A 21,633-nucleotide genomic window follows, 5' to 3' on the forward strand; every position below is an offset into this window, starting at 1 on the left:
GATACTTAGGAAACACACAGATATGCACACACACACACATGCACATACACATACACTTTCTCTCTCTCTCTCTCACTCTTTTTTTTATCTCTCTCTCTCTCTCTCACACACTCTCTCTCTCTCTCTCTCTCTCTCTCTCTCTCTCTCTCTTCTCTCTCTCTCTCTCTCTCTCTCTCTCTCTCTCTCTCACACACACACACACACACACACACACTCATTTTAACTATCAAAATACCTAAAAATGTTTTCAAGCCTTAGCCAATTGATTAGGAAATTGTCAACTTCATTAAAAGCAACTTTTGAACTATCTAATCGATTATATCCTAAAGCTAATCGGTTAGAAGAAGCGAAATCAATTATATAATTAATTATGGTAGCGTATTAATGATTAGTAACGACTCTATATCTAAACATTCCAAAATGGGCTAAAATAATCTATTATTTTTTTGTATCTAATCGATTGGGCTTATGGCCTAATTAATTAGATTAGTTAATTGGCTCATGGATTATTTCCTTTTTAGCCAATTATTCTCTCTCCTCTTTATTTCACACAAGAATTCCAAATTTCTCTAGTTCTTTGGAATTTATCTCTCTTTGTTGTCTCTCTAAATATTTTCTTTCACCAAAGTTACCTTAGTGCATTGTGAGTGAAAACTATCTGTGAGGAATAATTTATACTAGTGTCGTTCCATTGTTATTACTCTCAAGAGTGAGATATTCTTGAGAAATCGAGTTTAGTTATTGAGATTAACCATTCTAAAAATCTTTGTTTGGTTCTAGGACTTAGCCTGGAAAATTTTAGTTTGGTTATTGAGATTAGCATGGAAAAATCTAATTAGCTCGTTAGTTCAACTTGTGAAAAGACTTTCTTTTTGTTAGGGATAAGTCACTGTAAAGTCTCTAGATCTGTTTGTATCAAAGGTTTGTGGATATAACCTGTAAAAGTTCAAGTTTATGGTCAAAATCTTAAGAAGATCTCATGGGGATAAAAGTCGGTTAACTTTCGACCAAACCTGGATAAATCATTGGTGTAATCTCTCTAACCCTTATCTTTTATTTTTGTCCTTTATTATATTAACTTTAATTTTTGTTGCTTTTCACTATAATCTTAATATTAACGTAATTTGACTTTTAAGTAACAAAAACTTAAGTTTAATTACGAATTTTTAATACCACAATTCACCTCACTCTTGTGCTTGAAGTCACTTGTTCAACAAGTGACATCAGATCCTAACTCATATTAAAGACTAATCATCCCATGAGGAAAAACAACTTCAATCTATTCACTAAATAAACCACCATCCTTTAATGGATAAGGGTATATTTATTGAAAATGTAAAATGGAGTTTTCCATATAAGAGATGGATTGTGGTATTTAAAAAGTTGTGAAGGAAAGTTTATGTTCATACACATCATACTGATGGTGTTGTAGTGAACAAAACTGGAAATAATTGGACCAAAGATGATAAAGAAAATGTGTAGTGCAGTTTGAAAGCAAAAATGGTCATCACCGCCACTCTTGGTCTTGATAAAAGCAATGTGGGACATCCTCCAAATTACCCATGAAGTAACTATTTGTGTAAAGAGGGCAAGGTTGGGATCATTAACCTATTAGTATAAAATTTTCAAGATGAAACCTAAAGAGAACATAAATTAGATGCAAACACGATTTACACATATCATGAGCCACATGAGAACTCTAGGAAAAACATTTTCAAATGAAGAACTAGTTGTGAAAACTCTTAGATGTTTAAACTGTAACTAGAAACCTACATTGACTATGATTTGAGTATCTAGGGATCTAGAAATTATAGATACACACACATACATACTCTGTTTGAGAAATTACAAGAACACGAAATATAATTAAACAGGCTTGCCATAGATGAGGAAGGAGAAAAGAAAAGCAAAAGTCTAACACTCAAATTCGAATAGTCCAACTCAGATGGTGACATGTATCTTATAGTAAAGAACTTAAAAATATTTCTAAATCATGAGAAACAACAAAAATAGGAAGATGAGGAAAAAATTTCATTTATCCCCACTTGCTACAAGTGTGGAAAGAAAGGGCACATTAGGCCAAATTATCCCTTAGCTAAAAGACAAATAAAAAGAAATCTAAGAAACTTTAGAAAAAGGCCAAGAAAGCTTACATAGTATGAGAACATAACAATATGAAATCCTTAGACAATGAAGAGGAAAACTAACATCTATCTCATGGAAAATCATCAAGATGATGAGGTAACTTCTTATTTTTCCTATCACGATCTTTTTTGCATTTGTAAGAAACTAACAAAAGAACCAAGAAAACTGAAACAAATTGTGTGTATCGAAGGATATTATTTCTTCTCTTGAACTTAAAAATAAAAAACCTTGAGAAAGAAAATAAATCCTTAGAGAAATATAAAATGATACAGTTCAAAACTTTTCCACTTTAAACGAAGAGGATGAATCTGATAAGTGCAACAAAGGTGATACTTTGAAAAATGAAATTTGCGATTTTCAAAAGTCATTTGTTAAGTTCACCAAAGGAAGAGATAACTTGAATCTTCAGTTGGGAAATCAAAAAGTTTCTTACAATAAAGTTGGTCTCGGTTATGAACCCAAAAATGATAGTAGAACTTTAGTAACATTTGTATTGCTAAATCCACCTCTCATTGCAAAACCTTAAAATACAACTATTGTAACAAAGGTCATATGGCATGTTCTGTTTTATTAATAAATTTACGAGAGAAAAGAAGGACATCCTCCTTCATACTTTTATAAAAAAAACATTGTGAGCGCAAAATAAAGATTTCACTTGCTCTATTAAATGTTTATGTCTCTAGTATAAAGACAAATGAAAAGAATATTTATACAACTAACAATAAAGGACCCAAGATGACATGGGTACCTAAATTTAAGACCTAGGCTTTTATTGCAGGAGTGCTTTACAGTCTTGATTTTTAAGTAACAAAAACTTGAATTAAATTGCGAACTTTGAATAGTACAATTCACCCCCCTCTTATGCTTGAAGTTACTTTTTCAACAACAACCTTTTTTAGAGAGGTGGCACGAGGAGACATCAACTTGTATATCCCGATTAAGGAGATGAAAGTGAAACTAGATGAAATCTCATGTTTTCTGCATCTGCTACTCAAGAGTCGTATTCTTGACTACACCATAGTTACAAAGCATAAATATTATCTAATGGTTGATCTTCTCGAAGTAGAACCACATAACATTGAACAATAATTTTATGAGGGCCCTGGAGGTAATGCATGGTTCAAATTCCTGAAGGGTTATTTATGAAACACCTTGAAACTACAGGGGCTAGTGACTAGGCCGATGAAGGTGTTAAGAAATAGTTGTACAAGCAGTACAAGACTAGGATATATCTCCCTTACTTGATGGACTCAACCATTTTCACAAAAAAAGGCCAGTTATAGTCACATGATGTATTTAGAGCATTTCATGGATCTATACATGATCACTGGCTATACTAGAGGCACTGTTACATTGCCTTACTTGTATAGGGAGAGCTGGATGTTGTGACCAAGTTTAAGATGATACAATTAGTAATATATATGACATTATTTCAAGTAAAATATTCATGTAGTTATTTAATTAGTTGTTAAAAGTATTTTCTTCAATATTATTTACTAATTAGTATACATTGTTGCATGCATGAATCTATCAATATTTCCCCAATATTGACAAACAAAGAGTATGACAAGACGGTGCCTCATGCTAACCTTTTCATTTCGCTTAAAAGATATCCAACTAGAAAATTGTATTGAGAACCTATATTTTGACTATTATCACAAGATGTGTTCCTTGACTTTTACGATACTCAACGTGCCATATACCTTTTCAATGACATTAGATTCTATTTTGGTTAGGTCAAATGTTTACTATGTATGGTTAGGTACTTTCCAGAGGTAATTTTGCCCTAGTTCAATAAGATGCAAACTATTATAAGACATCAATTTATCTATGTTATACACACGACCACTCGAGAGTACGTTGATCATAGGTATCTTGAGCGGCTAGACCACATCTTCCTAAATATTTAGGATATTGCGACATGAAACATAAGATAATATATTAAGATATCACTTCCTTACCTGATCCCCATACCTGAGGGAAAATCTTTGGTACTAATTGAGAATGAATCACTTGAAGAGGAGGCAAAAAAAGAGGATCACAATAGTCGGGTCCCTATTTGCACATAAACTTGAGACATGACTTTTGAATTATTATCTCATGGGACTATTAAGTTGGGTACTAAAGTTTACGATGTTGTCTAGAGCATTCAAATGAAGGTTAAAAATTCCTTGTGACACAAGAGATTTAGGAGGAATGAAAATAATTCTTGTGTGAAAGGTTTCAAAGCAAGGATTCTCACAAGGATGGCTAATATAAATGTAAGTTACATATTTATCACTATCATATCCACACATTTATTTGCTTACTTAGACACGAAGTAATACAAGAAACTTTTAATTTATGCTTAATTAAGAATTTTCTTATGTTACTTCGTTCTAAGTAAGCAAATATCACAGAGGTATTATATACGAAAGAAATTTTTAATTAAGCATAAATTAAAAATTTCTTGTGTTACTTCGTGTCTAGTAACTTACTTACTAGACTATTGGTGGTTTCACTAGTGACTTGCTTCTAGTGTTTAAAAAGTAATAAAAACTAATTTCCATATCATCATAAAAGTATTTTGAAAAAAAGTCACTTTTGAATACTCTCAATTTTTAAAAGAAACTATTCCAAATATTAAAATTGGGAACACCTTTTTTTTATAAGCAAAATTATACCCCTGAATTAAATTTGAAGTTTCTCAATCATCCTCTAAAATATGGAGGTATACTTTAGAAGAAAACAGCAAAAACTTAAAAGGAGGTGTGGAAATGAATTTTATGCATACCGAAAGCAAGTCCCTTTTTTTTAACAGGGGCATGAGGCCCAACAAATACGAGTTATTGTCATTCAAAAAAAATAATGTAGAAGTGAAAATAGTTGCAAGGAAAAGTGCTCGGGTCCCCGCCGCAGCAGGTTAACGAACGGTGGCAACTGCAACTGCAACTACAAATCTGATATAAACCCTACCATCACCATGTCCAACGACTCTTTGTTCGCCGGCATTCGTTTTGACAGAAAGAAATTCGGCGCAGATATTGCCAGGTTTCAGGTACCATTTCAATCTCTCTTTAACTAAACGCCGCTGAAAGTGAATTCAAGAAATTCCAACCAATTTTTTTGACCTAAATATTCATCACTGCTCAATTTTCAACCATTAAAATTCGGAGCAGTTTTCTCTTATGTACCTTTGTCAATCATAGTAGCGTGATATTTTGTATGCATATAGAACTTAACAACGGCTACTAGCTAATTTGATAAACTGTACATCCTCAGAAAGCGTCCTTATGGGATACATGGATTTCTGATAAGACTATTTTTAGCAATTTTGGAAGTCTTTAAAAGAGGACTTTGATTATATAATCAAGTTCGCCATTCATGAAAATGATGATACTGCACGCTGTATTCTTAATATGATGTCCATTAGAGCAGATACTAGAGCTAAGCACAAAGAAATCAAATGAAGCTTGTAATGGAAAGAATCTTCCCTGCATGGTTTGAAAGTTACAAGTTCACAAAGAGACGGACTTCTTTTTTGGAGGATTTCAGATGTTTTTTTATGTTTTTTTTATTTTAATCTTTTAGTTTTTTAAAAGTAAGTCGTGCACGAGAGAGATGGTTTCAAACATGTTTATGCAGCAAGGCTTGATAAAATGTAGTCATTCTCTTGCTATTGAGAAAAACCCAAGTCCCATATGATAAAGAGAGTCTGAAACGCGGTTATAAAGAGGGACAACCCCTACATTACTAGTCGGTTTTGTTAGGATGAGTTAAATCCAATATAAAAACTTACTATGATATTAGAGCCTATCGATTTGGGCCACCTGCCATTTAATCCATACATCAAGCTCAATAGTTATGGGTGTGACTTGTGAGGGAGTGTATTGGTAAAAACCCTAGTCCCACATAAAAATAAAGAAAATGTTTGAAATGAGTTTGTAAAGAGTGACATCTCTCACCTTAAAAATCAGTTTGTAAGGATGGGTTACACCCAACATAAAAAACCTAATGCTTACTTATTTCATTTCTTAATCTATGCGAAACACTGATAATAGTTATTTCTTTAAAAAAAGAAAAAAAATGCCGATACTAGTTTGGCGAAGATTCAGAGTGTGACAGAAGATGAAGAAATCAAGGAAACAATAGAAGCTGTGTCTGCAAAGAAAAGGAAGCGCAAGAAAACCTCTTCTGGTATTCTCATTCTCATGTTTTAACACTCTATGTCACATATCACTTGTATTAATTGTTCTTTATCTCACTTTTGCTTTGTTTCTATGACAAATAAAAGAAGCTGTTGATGGATTCAGTGTGTTCCGAAGTTCAACATCGAAGTCAAGCGAAAAAGTCCAAGCCGATGATGATGAGTCCATTCGGCTGAAGAAAGAAAAAAATAAGCAACTCGAGGTTCAGGCCCTTTATGTTTTGTGCAATATATAGAACTCTCCGTGTTCTTAAGTTTGTGCAATAATTTTCTGACCATTCACTTTCATTTTTCATCTTTATTTAGCGCGATGCTATCTTTAGGAAGAGTCATAACATTCATGTGTCCGGTTACAATGTGCCGTCCCCACTTCAAAGCTTTGATGAGTTGAAAACAAGGTAATTTTCTGTTAATATTATTATTCTGGAATCTGGTTGTTACATATTCTGCTTATTATTATTATTATTATATATTTACATGAACATGGCATTGCTGGTTCAGAATCTTAAAATGAACTGTTTATTATAGTTATAAATGTCCGTCCTATTTATTGCGGAATCTGGCAGAACTTGGATTCAGAGAACCAACACCAATCCAACAGCAGGCTATTCCAGTACTCTTACAGGTACGGATCACATTGGACATTATGTTCTTCGAAAATCATTGATGTAGTTTGATCTTGGTTTTGATTCGTGCAAGCTTGATATTGTTTGCAAGAGAGATAGTATCACAATATTGTTTTTACTGATATTTTCCTTCACTACTATGAGATAGGATCGTGAATGCTTTGCCTGTGCCCCAACCGGCTCTGGAAAAACCCTTGCATTTGTGTGTCCCATGCTCATGAAGCTCAAGGTATTGCTTATATTTTGTTGTCTTTTGCTTCCAACATCCTGGGTCATGGGTTCCAATAATCAAATGTGTTTATAGGCTCATTCAAAAGGTGGCGTTCGAGCTGTTATCATCTGTCATAGCCGTGAATTATCTGGTCAAACATACCGAGAATGCAAAAAGTTTGCCAAAGGGGAAAAGTTTCGTATCAAGTTAATGACAAAACATCTTTTAGAAGGTTCTGATTTTTCAAATTTTCCTTGTGACATACTTATATCCACGCCCTTTCGATTACGCTTGGCTACCCAGAGGAAAAAGCTTGATCTCAGCAGGTGTGTAATAATAAAAAAATCTGGCTTATTGATTTAATCTTATTACTCTCTAAAAAATAATCAAGTAAATCATTACATGTATATTAGTCCATAGGGATTACTTTAAATTCCTGTGATGATGGTCTACAGCTGCTCCTCTATGCCACTTATGCTGTAGTTTAAATATCTCATATTGAGCTATACTTTGCTTTGTCCTTTCTCGACCAATTGCATGCTAAATCGTGAAATTATCTCCTGGGTTGGTACTTTCTTTTTGCTGTCATTCTTCATTCCTTCTGCTAAAATACAATATCATTGAGGAACATTTTTCCTGTTATTCTTCATTCTATTTGCGTTTACGTTTCTTTTTATCTGGCCCTGTGGAATTAATGAAGTAGACACGAGTAACCAGTTGATCATTCAGTTGACTCAAACCATAAACCCAACATGGAAATCTAAGTTGTTTCAAAGTTTACCACCCCAGGAGAAAGTAATTAAGTCTAAACACATTCCAAAGTGTTTATTGAGAAGCAAGCAATTGCTAAATCCATATGAATAATCGGTTGGAGTCCATTATTGCTGTCAAATATCTGCCATGTTGGCGCCATGGCGGATTGCAGTGTTTTTTTTTTGACAATTGTCATGGCCAATTTGTGAAGAACGGTGGTGCCATGACCTTTTATGGTGTACTTTTGGCTTTCTGCCATGGTCTTCCATCCATTTGCCATCGATAACACTGGAGCCCATTGAACATGAAAACAAACACACGTTCAGCAGCATAATTATTTCTAAAGATTATGGTTTCATATAAGATGGGAGAATCAAATATCTGTTGTATATTGGTAAAACAAATTCAGTGTTTGTTTGCCTCTCAGTTGGCTGTGATGTTATTTAATGATAAATTTGATTGGGTACAACAAATTGTGGCATGGTCCAACCCTAGTTGGTGTCGGCTGTTGTAATGTAAAACCTTAACTACTTAAATGGTTCATGCATTTTCAAATTTTGCTTGCTGCTTTTAGCTGTATTCAATGTTGTGTCTGCAAAGACAGTAGTAATAAACACTAGACATGCAATGTGATTACCAAATAGGCGTGTTGATGTTTTTTTTCTTTCAACTCTTTTGGTTGCTGCAGAGTTGAGTATCTTGTCCTTGATGAGTCTGATAAGCTATTTGAGCCTGGAATGTTCAAGCAGATTGATGCTATTATCAAAGCATGCACAAATCCCTCAATAGTACGCTCTCTATTCAGTGCTACTTTACCTGATTTTATTGAAGATAAAGCTCGAGAACTTATGCATGATGCTGTTCGCGTAATCGTTGGCAGGAAGTAAGTTCAATAAAAAATTTACAATAGAACATTATGCTCATGTGCATTACTTTAACTCTTCACCCTATTGTAAAAGATAACATCTAATACTTTTATGGGAATCAGGAATATGGCTTCTGAAACAATTAAGCAGAGGTTGGTTTTTACTGGAAGTGAAGAAGGAAAACTTATAGCAATTCGGCAGAGTTTTGCAGAGGTATGAAACTAAAATGAATGCTTTAGATAAAAGGCATTATTAGTCAGTTTGTTTTTCTTCTGCTTCAATATGTTTTGTCTCACAGGTCACAACTTAACCTTGGTCAGTGTGGGTCTTATTGAAAAGTAATTAGAAACCTCATTACAATTTATCGTTAATATGTATTTCCTGTTGTTAATCTGCCTAGTTAAGAGAAACTATTAATAAAGATTTTGGAGATTAATGAGTTGGATATAAATATGATATATGATAAAATATTATGACATTGTTTGATCCATGTAGCCGACTCCAAATAGTGAGATAAGGCTTTGTTGTTGATTGTATGTTGCATGCATATAGTTTAATATTTACCTTGTTTCAGTTTGGTGTTAAATAATGTATTGTGAGTGTAAATATGTAACGACTTGGAACACTTGTTATTGTAACATCTACCTTTGAAACTAGCGGAAAGAACATAATATTGCAACACTTGTTTGCTCACTCCTAATATATCAGTTGCTTGCATTTGTTGACTTTGTTTTTTTTTGCTTTCCATATCTCGAAGAGTCTAAATCCTCCAGTATTGGTCTTTGTCCAAAGCAAGGAGCGAGCCAAGGAGCTGTATGGTGAACTTGCATTCGACAATATTAGAGTTGATGTCATCCATTCTGATTTGTCTCAAGAAGAGGTAGTTCTCAATCCCTTTGAACAAAATAAGCTTCTTGTTGGAAAGTATGAAGGCACTCTGAAACGTTTTTCCCTTCAGCCAAAAAATGCAAAAAGAAAAAAGAAAACCCATGAATTATATGACCAAGATCTCTGGCCCATACTATTTATATGGTGAAGATGTCAAATTATAGTATTCCTTGTTTGTGCAATTGCTTTTGTACTTGACTAATCTGCTCATCATTACTGAACAAGACAAACCTGTTTTTAATATACAATTCTGTTTAACTTTTAATCTCTGATCATCAGCAATGGGTACTCCATTATGAAAGCGCATATTTGTTAAGTTAGCTGTAGCCTGTAACTATGATGTGATTTTTTTAATCTCTTGAATTCTATACAGCGAGAAAACGCAGTTGACAACTTCAGAGCTTGTAAAACATGGGTTTTGATTGCCACTGATGTGGTTGCTCGAGGAATGGATTTCAAAGGCATTAACTGCGTGATCAATTATGATTTCCCAGATTCTGCATCGGCATATATCCACAGAATTGGTTAGTGTCACGACATGAACATTTTTTTTTTAATATTTAAGAAGTGTTTAGAGGGGCTGTGATTTGTAATATTCACTCACTGAGCCTTTTCTTTATTATATATTCTTTGATACATCAATTTTTAATAATGATTTGAATCTACTTTTTGCTAAATATAAATGTTGATATTTCAATAGGTCGATCTGGTAGAGCAGGGAGGAGTGGCGAAGCAATTACATTTTACACAGAAGAGGATATTCCATTCTTGAAGAACGTAGCTAATCTAATGACATCCTCAGGCTGTGAAGTTCCATCCTGGTTGACGGAGTTGCAGAAAAAGAAGTGGAGGAAGCACCGACCCAAAAGAGATTCTATCTCAACTAAACCTGACAAAGTTGCAAAAAAACAAGTGACAGAAAAAGCAGTGGAGGAAGCACCGGCCGAAAAAGATTCTATCTCGACTAAACCAGATCTTTAAGTCTATTACAACAACAAATTGGAACAAGTTTTTGACCTGTGAAATTTCTTGAAGTGTTTATTTCTTGAAAGACCATGCAACAGTGTTAATTTATAATCCTCCCTCTCCAAAAATGATGAAAAGGGGGTGACTGGATGGTGTGCGGGGAATGTTGTCTAATGCTTATATAAGTTCCAACCATGATATAATCATATACATTACCTTAGTGCCAGTTGCAACACCCATAAATGGGAATTTTTGGGCCTTCCTTTGTACTGAACAAGCAATTTTGTTGATCCTAAAATGTCTGATTTGATATACGTTGAAACAACATTTCATTCAATAGATTTTTATTGTGTGATGGCTTTCTACACAGTATGTTAGTAATTCTTCCAATGCCAAGGCATGCACATAATACATGCAATTCTGTAGTATATGTCAATTATTTAAACATTTTATGTGGGCTCAAGTCTCTTAACATAATTTAAGGATTTAATTTGTTCCATTATTTAATAAGGGTAAAAAGTTTTACATTGTCGATTCATCACCATCATCCGTTTGTATTATTTTGTAGGTTTTTAAGATAAAAGTCAAATTTGGTTCAATATCCAACGTCTATAATTAATTGATGGTGTAAAATTCTTTTATACTGTCAGTGTATTTCAATTAAATTCATTTAATAAATGTTATTTTTTAATCATTTAAAAACTATTTCATGACTTATGTGAATGACATTATCTCAACATGAAAGAAGTGGAGGAAAAAATAGTGTTCGTAAATGTTTTTTTTTTTAGATTAGCGAAAACCTTTGTATCTTTTTAGAATAACTTCAAAATCATATCCTTTTAGATTAATCAATAGTGAATCGAGATTTTGATTTTGATATGACTTGGAGTCCTTGTTGGTTTTTTATTTCTTTATTCGGTGATCTATGATCTATTGATGGTGGGTGTATTAACTTAAGATCTAACTTGCTACTTTTTAGTTTGGAGCTCGAATAAACAGTTTTTCCTTTGGTTCTGTCATGTCTTAATGTTTCATTAGTTTTTCTTCACCTGTTTGTATTATATATATATATATATATATATATATATATATATATATATATATATATATATATATATATATATATATATATATATATATATATATATATATATATATATATATATATATATATATATATATATATATATATATATATATATATATATATATATATATTTATTTCGCTTATGGTACAGATTGTGCTATTTGATTTTCTTTTATATTTTGTGTTGAGTATGACTTATCATGTAGAAACTCTAAACAGGTCTTTGGACCACCTGTTTGTTGGGGTAACTTAGGATTAAAGTTTAGGTTTAGGGGTATTTCACTTGTAACACTGTAACCCTTAATTCATAAGACAAAAGTCAATGATAGAATGTGATGAAAGTATTGATCAAAATTGCGTTAAAAAAGATCAATCATGTTCATTGTCTTTTACATTCGTTTCTCTTTAATCCTCTATGTTGGTTGTTGTTCTAATAGTTGGTAACTCTAGTGTGAAATTCGAGGTAACAAGGTTTGACGAGACAAATAATTTTGGATTATGGCAAATGAGGGTTAAGGATCAATTGACTCATCAAAGTTTATAGAAAGTGTTGCATGAGACAAAATCGAACGACATGGAGAATACCGACTGGATAGAGATGAAAAACAAGGTTGCGAGATTGATTCACATATGTGTTTCAGATGAGGTGATGTAACATATCCTGGAGCTGACGACGCTGGAGGAGGTTTAAGACAAACTGGAAAGTTAGTATATGAAAAAGACGTTGACGAACAAATTACTCCCTAAACATCGACTATACAGTCCGAAGATGCAAGAAGAACCTGATTTGCAACAACATGGCAATGCCTTCAATAACATAATCACCGATTTGGTGAGGCTTTGGATGAAAATTAATGAAGATGATAAGGCAATTATCTTTCTCTGCTCGTTACTAGGTTCTTATAACCACTTGGTGACCTATGGAAAAGAAAATATAAGTCTTGGTGTGATTACTGCTATTTTTTTTTGTCTCATTCTCAAAAGAGACAAAGTGTAGATGAATGAACTTAAGGCGGAGATTTGTATGTGAAAGGGAGCTAAATCGTGTGCAGAATAAGAGTAATGGAGGTTCTGGAAAAAAGATGTATAAATCTCGGAATCGGAAAACAACTTAGTGTTATAGTTGTAAACATATTGGGCATTGGAAGAGAGATTGTCCAAACAGAAAGCAAGCCTCATCTAGTTTTGCAAATGTAGTCCAAATAGATGACTTTGGTAGTGAAGCAAATATACAGTGTATTTCATCCAACCAATGCACATATGTGTGGATTCTTGACTCTGGTTGTTGTTACTACATAACACTGCATTGAGAATGGTTCACTACATCCCGGTCAGGTAGTTTTTTTTTTTTTATCAAGTGATGATAAAGCATGTATTATCACCAGAATGGGACAAATTAAAATTTCCATGGACAATGGTGGCGTTCAACATTGTACGAACTCAAATGTATCTTAGAATTAAGGAGGAAATTGATTTCCCTAGGTACTCCACAGACAAATGGTTTTTCTTACAAGTATGATGAAGATAGCCACATTATGAAAGTTAGCAAGGGTGAATTGAATGTGATGAGAGCAAAGAGTGTAACACCCCGATTAAAATAAGAGAATTATTTAATTGAGTTAAATTTTATTTTATTAATTTAATTAAATAAAGTTGGATTATTGGAATATTTTATTATTATTATAAGATGTTATTTATTTTAATAATAATTAAATAAATAAATAAAGGGAATATGAAGAGTGGAAGGGTAAAAAGTGGAAAGGGGATAAAAGAGTCCAGGTGAAACTTAGGTTGTTTTCACGTGTTGTGCTTCAGAGTCAGAGAAAAGGGAAAAAAGCTGCAGAGAAAGAGAAGGAAGAGGGAAAGGCCAAAGATTGCTCGGAGCTTCCTTCAATCCAAAGAGGTAAGGGGTCTGAACCTTATTAAACAATAATATGCTGAAATTGGTGAAATATTGGATGAACGAAATTAGGATTTTAGTCGAAGTAATTCGTAGAAATTATATGCAATGATGTTAGGATTTGTGAAATCGAATAGGGGACTATCGTATTAGATGATATGAGTGATTCTGTGTGAAATTTGGACTGTGGAGGGATGAATTTGGATAGATCTCGTAGCAGATGGAGCCATTGCAGATCTGGAAATCTGGTTTCTGGTCATACGCGTATGGCACTAGGCAATACGCGTATGAGATGGCCTGGTACGCGTATGGCACTAGGCAATACGCGTATGAGATGGCTGGTACGCGTATGGCGCTAGGCAATACGCGTATGGAGGAGGAAGATGGAATTTTGAACGTGAAATGGTCTCTGGTGGTACGCGTATGGGGAAGTGATACGCGTAGCATACGCGTATGGGAATGGCCAATACGCGTATGGATTTGGCCAGGCGTGGGCAATACGCGTATGAGCATGGGCAATACGCGTATGGGCAGACTTGTGGTCTTTCCTGGCCGTTGTTGTGCAGTTTCGGTTGTTTAGGCTGAGCGAGGTAACTTAGCTGATGCATAGTATACGAGGGATCAATTCCCGTTGCTTTGAGTGGTATAGATATTAGTAGAGTGCGATAATACTGTGTTTGATTATGTGGCATGAGGTGATATGCTCTTATGATAGAATGTGTTAATGATGATGATAACATGACTATATGATGCTGTTGTTGCCATGTTGATTATGATGAATGCTTGGTGTGCATGCATTCATGAAAGGCCGATGCCTAGTGATGAACGGACATGAGTTCCAATGATGTTGTTGACTCCGGGCTTGTTGAGAGGCTTGGTTCCTTACGGGGAACTCGGATTCTATGGTGATGAATCTGGGAGTGGTGATCCTGTAGTGGTCACAAAATGGGTATACCGAGTCGTGTTGAGTCATGCATGGGTGTGTGCATTGCATTTGATGTGTTGTGTTGTTGATGTTCACGAGTTATTGATTATGATGATAATGATGAATTGTGTTGGTATATGTGAAATATATTTAGGTTTATATTTCTGTCGTTATATTATTATTTAATAATGAAATTCTCACCCCTTCTGCATGTGTTTATGTTCATCTATGATGAGCAATGTGCAGATAAAGCGGAGTAGCTATTGTTGAGGTTCGAAGAATAAGTGTAGAGTTATTCTACAGAGTCGAGTCAAATGCTCTGGTCATGTGACACCGGGGTTATGGGATTCGATAGATAGTTGATTATTATTTATGTTGTTTATGATGACCAAATGTTGGGATGTTTTATTGAGATAATGTTGAACCATTTTTATGAATTGTTATATGCTGAATTAGAATAATTGTGTTGTTGTCCGCTGCGAAGTTTTAAATATTAAATAATATGTTTTATGTTGTAATGTAATGAGTGTTATGTTTTTATGAAATGTAAACTCTTCTACAGTGTTGTACTCTGATAATATATATAATTATGTCGTTTGGGTAGAAGGGTGTTACATTAGTGGTATCAGAGCATGGTCAGTCCAGTCGAGTCATAATGTGAGGTTTTCCCTGTTGGTCAATTAGTGTAAATGACACTGTTGATATTTAACGGTTGTGGTTGTGTTGTGCAGAGTATGGCCGGAGAAAATGACCGTGCGATTGCTGAGGCTTTGACGGCTATGGCGCAGGCTATGCAGGCGCAGCAGAATCCGCCGGTCGACGAGTTTAGGAATTTGGGAAGGTTTCTGAAGAATAACCCTCCTACATTCAAGGGGCGCTATGATCCAGATGGTGCTCAGATTTGGCTGAAGGAAATTGAGAAGATTTTCCGGGTGATGACGTGTACTGAAGCACAGAAGGTGCAGTTTGGTACGCATATGCTATCTGAAGAGGCTGAAAACTGGTGGGATAACACTCGCCAGAGAATTGCAGTACCAGGTGCTGAGATGACTTGGGAAAGGTTCAAGACGGCCTTTCTAGAGAAATATTTTCCTGCTGATGTGCGATGTAAGAAGGAAATGGAATTTCTAGAACTGAAGCAGGGTAACATGTCTGTTGCTGACTACGCTTCGAAGTTTGAAGAGCTAGTGCAGTATTGCCCTCACTATAATAATGCTGATGCTGAGGAATCCAAGTGTGTCAAGTTTGAGAATGGGTTGCGTCCAGAGATCAAACAAGGCATTGGTTACCAGGAGATTCGTAGGTTTCCTACACTGGTTAATAAGTGCCGGATATTTGATGAAGATAGCAAGGCTAGGACTGCTCACTACAAGAGTCTGAGTGAGAAGAAGAATAAGGATCGTGGTAGTCCTTATACATCTCCGAATGGTAAAGGTAAACAGAAAGTGATAGATGAGAAGAAGCCAAGTGGGGGAGGATCTTCCATAGCCGGTAAATGTTTCAAGTGTGGCGAGCCAGGCCACCGTGCTGATAGCTGTACCAAGAAAGTGCTGAGATGTTTCCGATGCGGTCAGGCTGGTCATAGAGTTACTGAATGTAAGGATGCTGGTCCGACATGTTTTAATTGTGGCGAGAAGGGCCATATCAGTTCGCAGTGCTCGAAACCGAAGAAGGCGGCTACTGCAGCTCATACTACTGGTAGGGTGTTTGCTCTGAGTGGGACTGAAGCTCCTAAAGAAGATAATCTGATTAAAGGTACTTGCTTGATTAATAACGTTGAATTACTTGCTATTGTTGACACTGGTGCTACTCATTCGTTTATTTCGTATGAGTGTGCGACCAGGATTGGTATGATTATGTCGTCCCTAGGCGGAAGTATGGTGATAGATACTCCTGCTAATGGTTCTGTGAAAACTTCTGTTGTCTGTCGAGGTTGTCAATTGACGATCTTCGAGAAAGAGTTCGTGGTGGATTTGGTGTGCTTACCCTTGCACCAAATTGATATTATTCTGGGAATGAATTGGCTAGAATTCTATGGCGTGTTTATCGACTGCTATAGGAAGACGGTACGGTTTTCTGAAGTTGGTGAGAATGATGAGGCAAGATTTCTATCTGCTAGGCAGGTGGGGGATTTTGTGAAAGATGAAGCTCAGATATTCGCTTTAATTGCGTCTCTGCAAGCGGATAAGAAAGTGGTGAGTGTAGATTTGCCTGTCGTTTGTGAATTTCAGGATGTGTTCCCGGAGGATGTAAGTGATTTACCTCCAGAACGTGAAGTCGAATTTACCATTGACTTAGTACCAGGTACGAGTCCGGTGTCGATGTCTCCTTATAGAATGTCGGCAACTGAATTAGTTGAATTGAAGAAGCAACTTGAAGAATTGCTTGAGAAGAAGTTTGTGCGTCCAAGTGTTTCTCCTTGGGGTGCACCAGTATTGTTAGTGAAGAAGAAAGAAGGTACGATGAGGTTGTGTGTCGATTATCGGCAGTTGAATAAGGTGACTATCAAGAATCGGTATCCGTTGCCGAGGATTGATGATTTGATGGATCAGTTGGTTGGAGCTCATGTTTTCAGTAAGATTGATTTGCGGTCGGGTTATCATCAGATCCGAGTGAAGTCAGATGATATTGCGAAGACTGCTTTCCGTACGAGGTATGGTCATTATGAATACACTGTGATGCCGTTCGGTGTGTCTAATGCTCCAGGTGTGTTTATGGAATATATGAATCGTATATTTCATCCGTACCTTGATAATTTTGTTGTGGTGTTCATAGATGATATATTGATATATTCTAAGACGGAAGAAGAGCATGCAGGACATCTGAGAATTGTGTTGCAGGTGTTAAGAGAAAAGAGATTATATGCAAAGTTATCTAAATGTGAGTTCTGGTTGAAGGAAGTGAGTTTCCTTGGCCATGTGATTTCGATTGGTGGAATTTCTGTTGATCCTGCTAAAGTGGATGCTGTATTACAGTGGGAGACTCCGAAGTCTGCTACTGAGATACGCAGTTTTCTGGGGTTAGCTGGTTATTATCGCAGATTTATTGAGGGCTTCTCTAAGTTGGCATTGCCGTTGACGCAGTTGACTAAGAAGGGTCAAGTGTATGTGTGGGATGTAGCTTGTGAAGCGAGTTTTGTTGAGTTGAAGAGGCGGTTGACCAGTGCTCCAGTGTTGATCTTGCCTAATCCTGGTGAGTCCTTCGTTGTTTTTTGTGATGCTTCTTTGATGGGTCTTGGTGGTGTTTTGATGCAGAATGGTAAAGTTGTAGCTTATGCTTCTAGACAGTTGAGAGTTCATGAGAGAAATTATCCTACGCATGATCTAGAACTTGCAGCTGTTGTATTTGTGTTGAAAATGTGGAGGCATTATCTGTATGGTTCCAGATTCGAAGTGTTCAGTGATCACAAGAGTCTGAAGTATCTGTTTGATCAGAAAGAGTTAAATATGAGGCAGAGGAGGTGGTTAGAATTACTGAAGGATTTTGACTTTGAATTGAGTTATCATCCCGGTAAGGCTAATGTAGTTGCAGATGCGCTGAGTAGAAAGTCTCTACATATGTCTATGATGATGGTTCGGGAACTTGAGTTAATTGAACAGTTCCGTGATATGAGTTTAGGTTGTGAAGTTTCCGCTGATAGTGTAAAGTTGGGTATGCTGAAGTTGACTAGTGGAATTCTGGAAGATATTCGGAATGGTCAGCAAGTTGATGTCGCTCTAGTTGATCATATTACTATGGTTAACCAAGGTAATGGTGGTAATTTTGAGATCGATGAGAATGGCATCCTGCGATTTAAAGGTAGAGTTTGTGTTCCTGAGGTGTCTGAATTGAAAAAGAGTATTCTTGAAGAGGGTCATAGGAGTGGATTGAGTATCCATCCAGGTGCAACTAAAATGTATCAAGATTTGAAGAAGTTGTTTTGGTGGGCTGGTATGAAAAGAGATGTTGCTAAGTTTGTGTATGCCTGTTTGACTTGTCAGAAGTCAAAGATTGAACATCAGAAACCGGCAGGTATGATGCAACCTTTGAAGATTCCTGAATGGAAGTGGGATAGCATTTCCATGGATTTTGTGACGGGATTGCCGAGGACGGTGAAAGGTAATGATTCTATTTGGGTGATTGTGGATCGGTTGACTAAGTCGGCGCATTTCTTGCCGATGAAGATTAATCACTCTTTAGAGAAGTTGGCGGAGTTGTATATTGAAGAGATAGTGAGGCTGCATGGTATTCCATCCAGTATTGTGTCTGATAGAGATCCCAGATTTACTTCTAGATTTTGGGAAAGTTTGCAGAAAGCGTTGGGGACTAAGTTGAGGTTGAGTTCGGCTTATCATCCTCAGACTGATGGTCAGACTGAAAGAACTATCCAATCCTTGGAGGATTTGTTGAGGGCTTGTGTGTTGGAGCAGAATGGTTCTTGGGATAGTTATTTGCCGTTGGTGGAGTTTACTTATAATAATAGTTTTCATGCTAGTATCGGTATGGCTCCATATGAAGCATTGTATGGTAGGAGGTGTAGAACTCCATTGTGTTGGTATGAATCAGGCGAGAGCGTTGTACTCGGACCTGAGATTGTGCAGCAGACGACTGAAAGGGTTAAGATGATTCAAGAGAAAATGAAGATTTCTCAGAGCCGTCAGAAGAGTTATCATGGTAATAGGAGAAAGGCACTTGAGTTCCAAGAGGGAGATCATGTGTTCTTGAGAGTTACTCCGACGACAGGTGTGGGTAGAGCTTTAAAGTCTAAAAAGCTTACTCCGAGGTTTGTGGGTCCGTATCAGGTTTTGAAGAGGGTTGGGGAAGTGGCGTATCGGATAGCTTTACCGCCGTCGCTTTCTAATCTGCATGATGTGTTTCATGTATCTCAGTTGAGAAAATATATTGCGGATCCTTCGCATGTTGTTCAGTTGGATGATATCCAGGTGAGGGATAATTTGACCGTTGAGGTGTTGCCAATTCGGATAGATGACCGAGAAGAGAAGACCCTGAGAGGTAAGAAGATTGCCCTAGTGAAAGTTGTTTGGGGAGGTCCAGCTGGTGAGAGCTTGACTTGGGAGCGTGAAGATCAGATGAAGGAGTCGTATCCGACTCTATTTGCTTGAGGTATGTTTTCGAGGACGAAAACTCTTTTAGTGGGGGAGAGTTGTAACACCCCGATTAAAATAAGAGAATTATTTAATTGAGTTAAATTTTATTTTATTAATTTAATTAAATAAAGTTGGATTATTGGAATATTTTATTATTATTATAAGATGTTATTTATTTTAATAATAATTAAATAAATAAATAAAGGGAATATGAAGAGTGGAAGGGTAAAAAGTGGAAAGGGGATAAAAGAGTCCAGGTGAAACTTAGGTTGTTTTCACGTGTTGTGCTTCAGAGTCAGAGAAAAGGGAAAAAAGCTGCAGAGAAAGAGAAGGAAGAGGGAAAGGCCAAAGATTGCTCGGAGCTTCCTTCAATCCAAAGAGGTAAGGGGTCTGAACCTTATTAAACAATAATATGCTGAAATTGGTGAAATATTGGATGAACGAAATTAGGATTTTAGTCGAAGTAATTCGTAGAAATTATATGCAATGATGTTAGGATTTGTGAAATCGAATAGGGGACTATCGTATTAGATGATATGAGTGATTCTGTGTGAAATTTGGACTGTGGAGGGATGAATTTGGATAGATCTCGTAGCAGATGGAGCCATTGCAGATCTGGAAATCTGGTTTCTGGTCATACGCGTATGGCACTAGGCAATACGCGTATGAGATGGCCTGGTACGCGTATGGCACTAGGCAATACGCGTATGAGATGGCTGGTACGCGTATGGCGCTAGGCAATACGCGTATGGAGGAGGAAGATGGAATTTTGAACGTGAAATGGTCTCTGGTGGTACGCGTATGGGGAAGTGATACGCGTAGCATACGCGTATGGGAATGGCCAATACGCGTATGGATTTGGCCAGGCGTGGGCAATACGCGTATGAGCATGGGCAATACGCGTATGGGCAGACTTGTGGTCTTTCCTGGCCGTTGTTGTGCAGTTTCGGTTGTTTAGGCTGAGCGAGGTAACTTAGCTGATGCATAGTATACGAGGGATCAATTCCCGTTGCTTTGAGTGGTATAGATATTAGTAGAGTGCGATAATACTGTGTTTGATTATGTGGCATGAGGTGATATGCTCTTATGATAGAATGTGTTAATGATGATGATAACATGACTATATGATGCTGTTGTTGCCATGTTGATTATGATGAATGCTTGGTGTGCATGCATTCATGAAAGGCCGATGCCTAGTGATGAACGGACATGAGTTCCAATGATGTTGTTGACTCCGGGCTTGTTGAGAGGCTTGGTTCCTTACGGGGAACTCGGATTCTATGGTGATGAATCTGGGAGTGGTGATCCTGTAGTGGTCACAAAATGGGTATACCGAGTCGTGTTGAGTCATGCATGGGTGTGTGCATTGCATTTGATGTGTTGTGTTGTTGATGTTCACGAGTTATTGATTATGATGATAATGATGAATTGTGTTGGTATATGTGAAATATATTTAGGTTTATATTTCTGTCGTTATATTATTATTTAATAATGAAATTCTCACCCCTTCTGCATGTGTTTATGTTCATCTATGATGAGCAATGTGCAGATAAAGCGGAGTAGCTATTGTTGAGGTTCGAAGAATAAGTGTAGAGTTATTCTACAGAGTCGAGTCAAATGCTCTGGTCATGTGACACCGGGGTTATGGGATTCGATAGATAGTTGATTATTATTTATGTTGTTTATGATGACCAAATGTTGGGATGTTTTATTGAGATAATGTTGAACCATTTTTATGAATTGTTATATGCTGAATTAGAATAATTGTGTTGTTGTCCACTGCGAAGTTTTAAATATTAAATAATATGTTTTATGTTGTAATGTAATGAGTGTTATGTTTTTATGAAATGTAAACTCTTCTACAGTGTTGTACTCTGATAATATATATAATTATGTCGTTTGGGTAGAAGGGTGTTACAAAGAGGACTGCAAGTAACATCTACAAACTATTGGGGAAGAGGTTTGTAGGTGATGTTGCATTAGTTGAGTCTAA

At 36.2% G+C, this 21,633-nt stretch overlaps 1 protein-coding gene across 1 annotated transcript; it reads left to right on the top strand.

Annotated features, from left to right (window-relative positions):
* The first annotated feature begins 4,979 nt into the window (after positions 1 to 4,979).
* LOC127125837 (DEAD-box ATP-dependent RNA helicase 57) lies at positions 4,980 to 11,006 on the top strand. Its single transcript, XM_051054675.1, has 12 exons — positions 4,980 to 5,182; positions 6,204 to 6,321; positions 6,419 to 6,534; positions 6,638 to 6,729; positions 6,860 to 6,956; positions 7,106 to 7,186; positions 7,262 to 7,494; positions 8,610 to 8,804; positions 8,910 to 9,000; positions 9,545 to 9,667; positions 10,049 to 10,199; positions 10,376 to 11,006. The coding sequence occupies exons 1-12, from the start codon at positions 5,108 to 5,110 to the stop codon at positions 10,654 to 10,656; spliced, it is 1,653 nt and encodes a 550-aa protein (XP_050910632.1). The 5' UTR covers positions 4,980 to 5,107; the 3' UTR covers positions 10,657 to 11,006.
* Positions 11,007 to 21,633: the final 10,627 nt, after the last annotated feature.

The sequence above is a fragment of the Lathyrus oleraceus genome, chromosome 3, assembly GCF_024323335.1.
Source record: "Lathyrus oleraceus cultivar Zhongwan6 chromosome 3, CAAS_Psat_ZW6_1.0, whole genome shotgun sequence".
Lineage (NCBI taxonomy): Eukaryota > Viridiplantae > Streptophyta > Magnoliopsida > Fabales > Fabaceae > Lathyrus > Lathyrus oleraceus.

What these genes read in the sequence shown, in the direction of transcription:
- LOC127125837 (XM_051054675.1), top strand. Translation starts at nt 5,108, where the DNA reads ATGTCCAACGACTCTTTGTTCGCCGGCATTCGTTTTGACAGAAAGAAA. An exon ending in CAGATATTGCCAGGTTTCAG is followed by an intron (nt 5,183 to 6,203) that starts GTACCATTTCAA and finishes CTTTAAAAAAAG; the next exon opens with AAAAAAAATGCCGATACTAG. An exon ending in CTGATTTGTCTCAAGAAGAG is followed by an intron (nt 9,668 to 10,048) that starts GTAGTTCTCAAT and finishes AATTCTATACAG; the next exon opens with CGAGAAAACGCAGTTGACAA.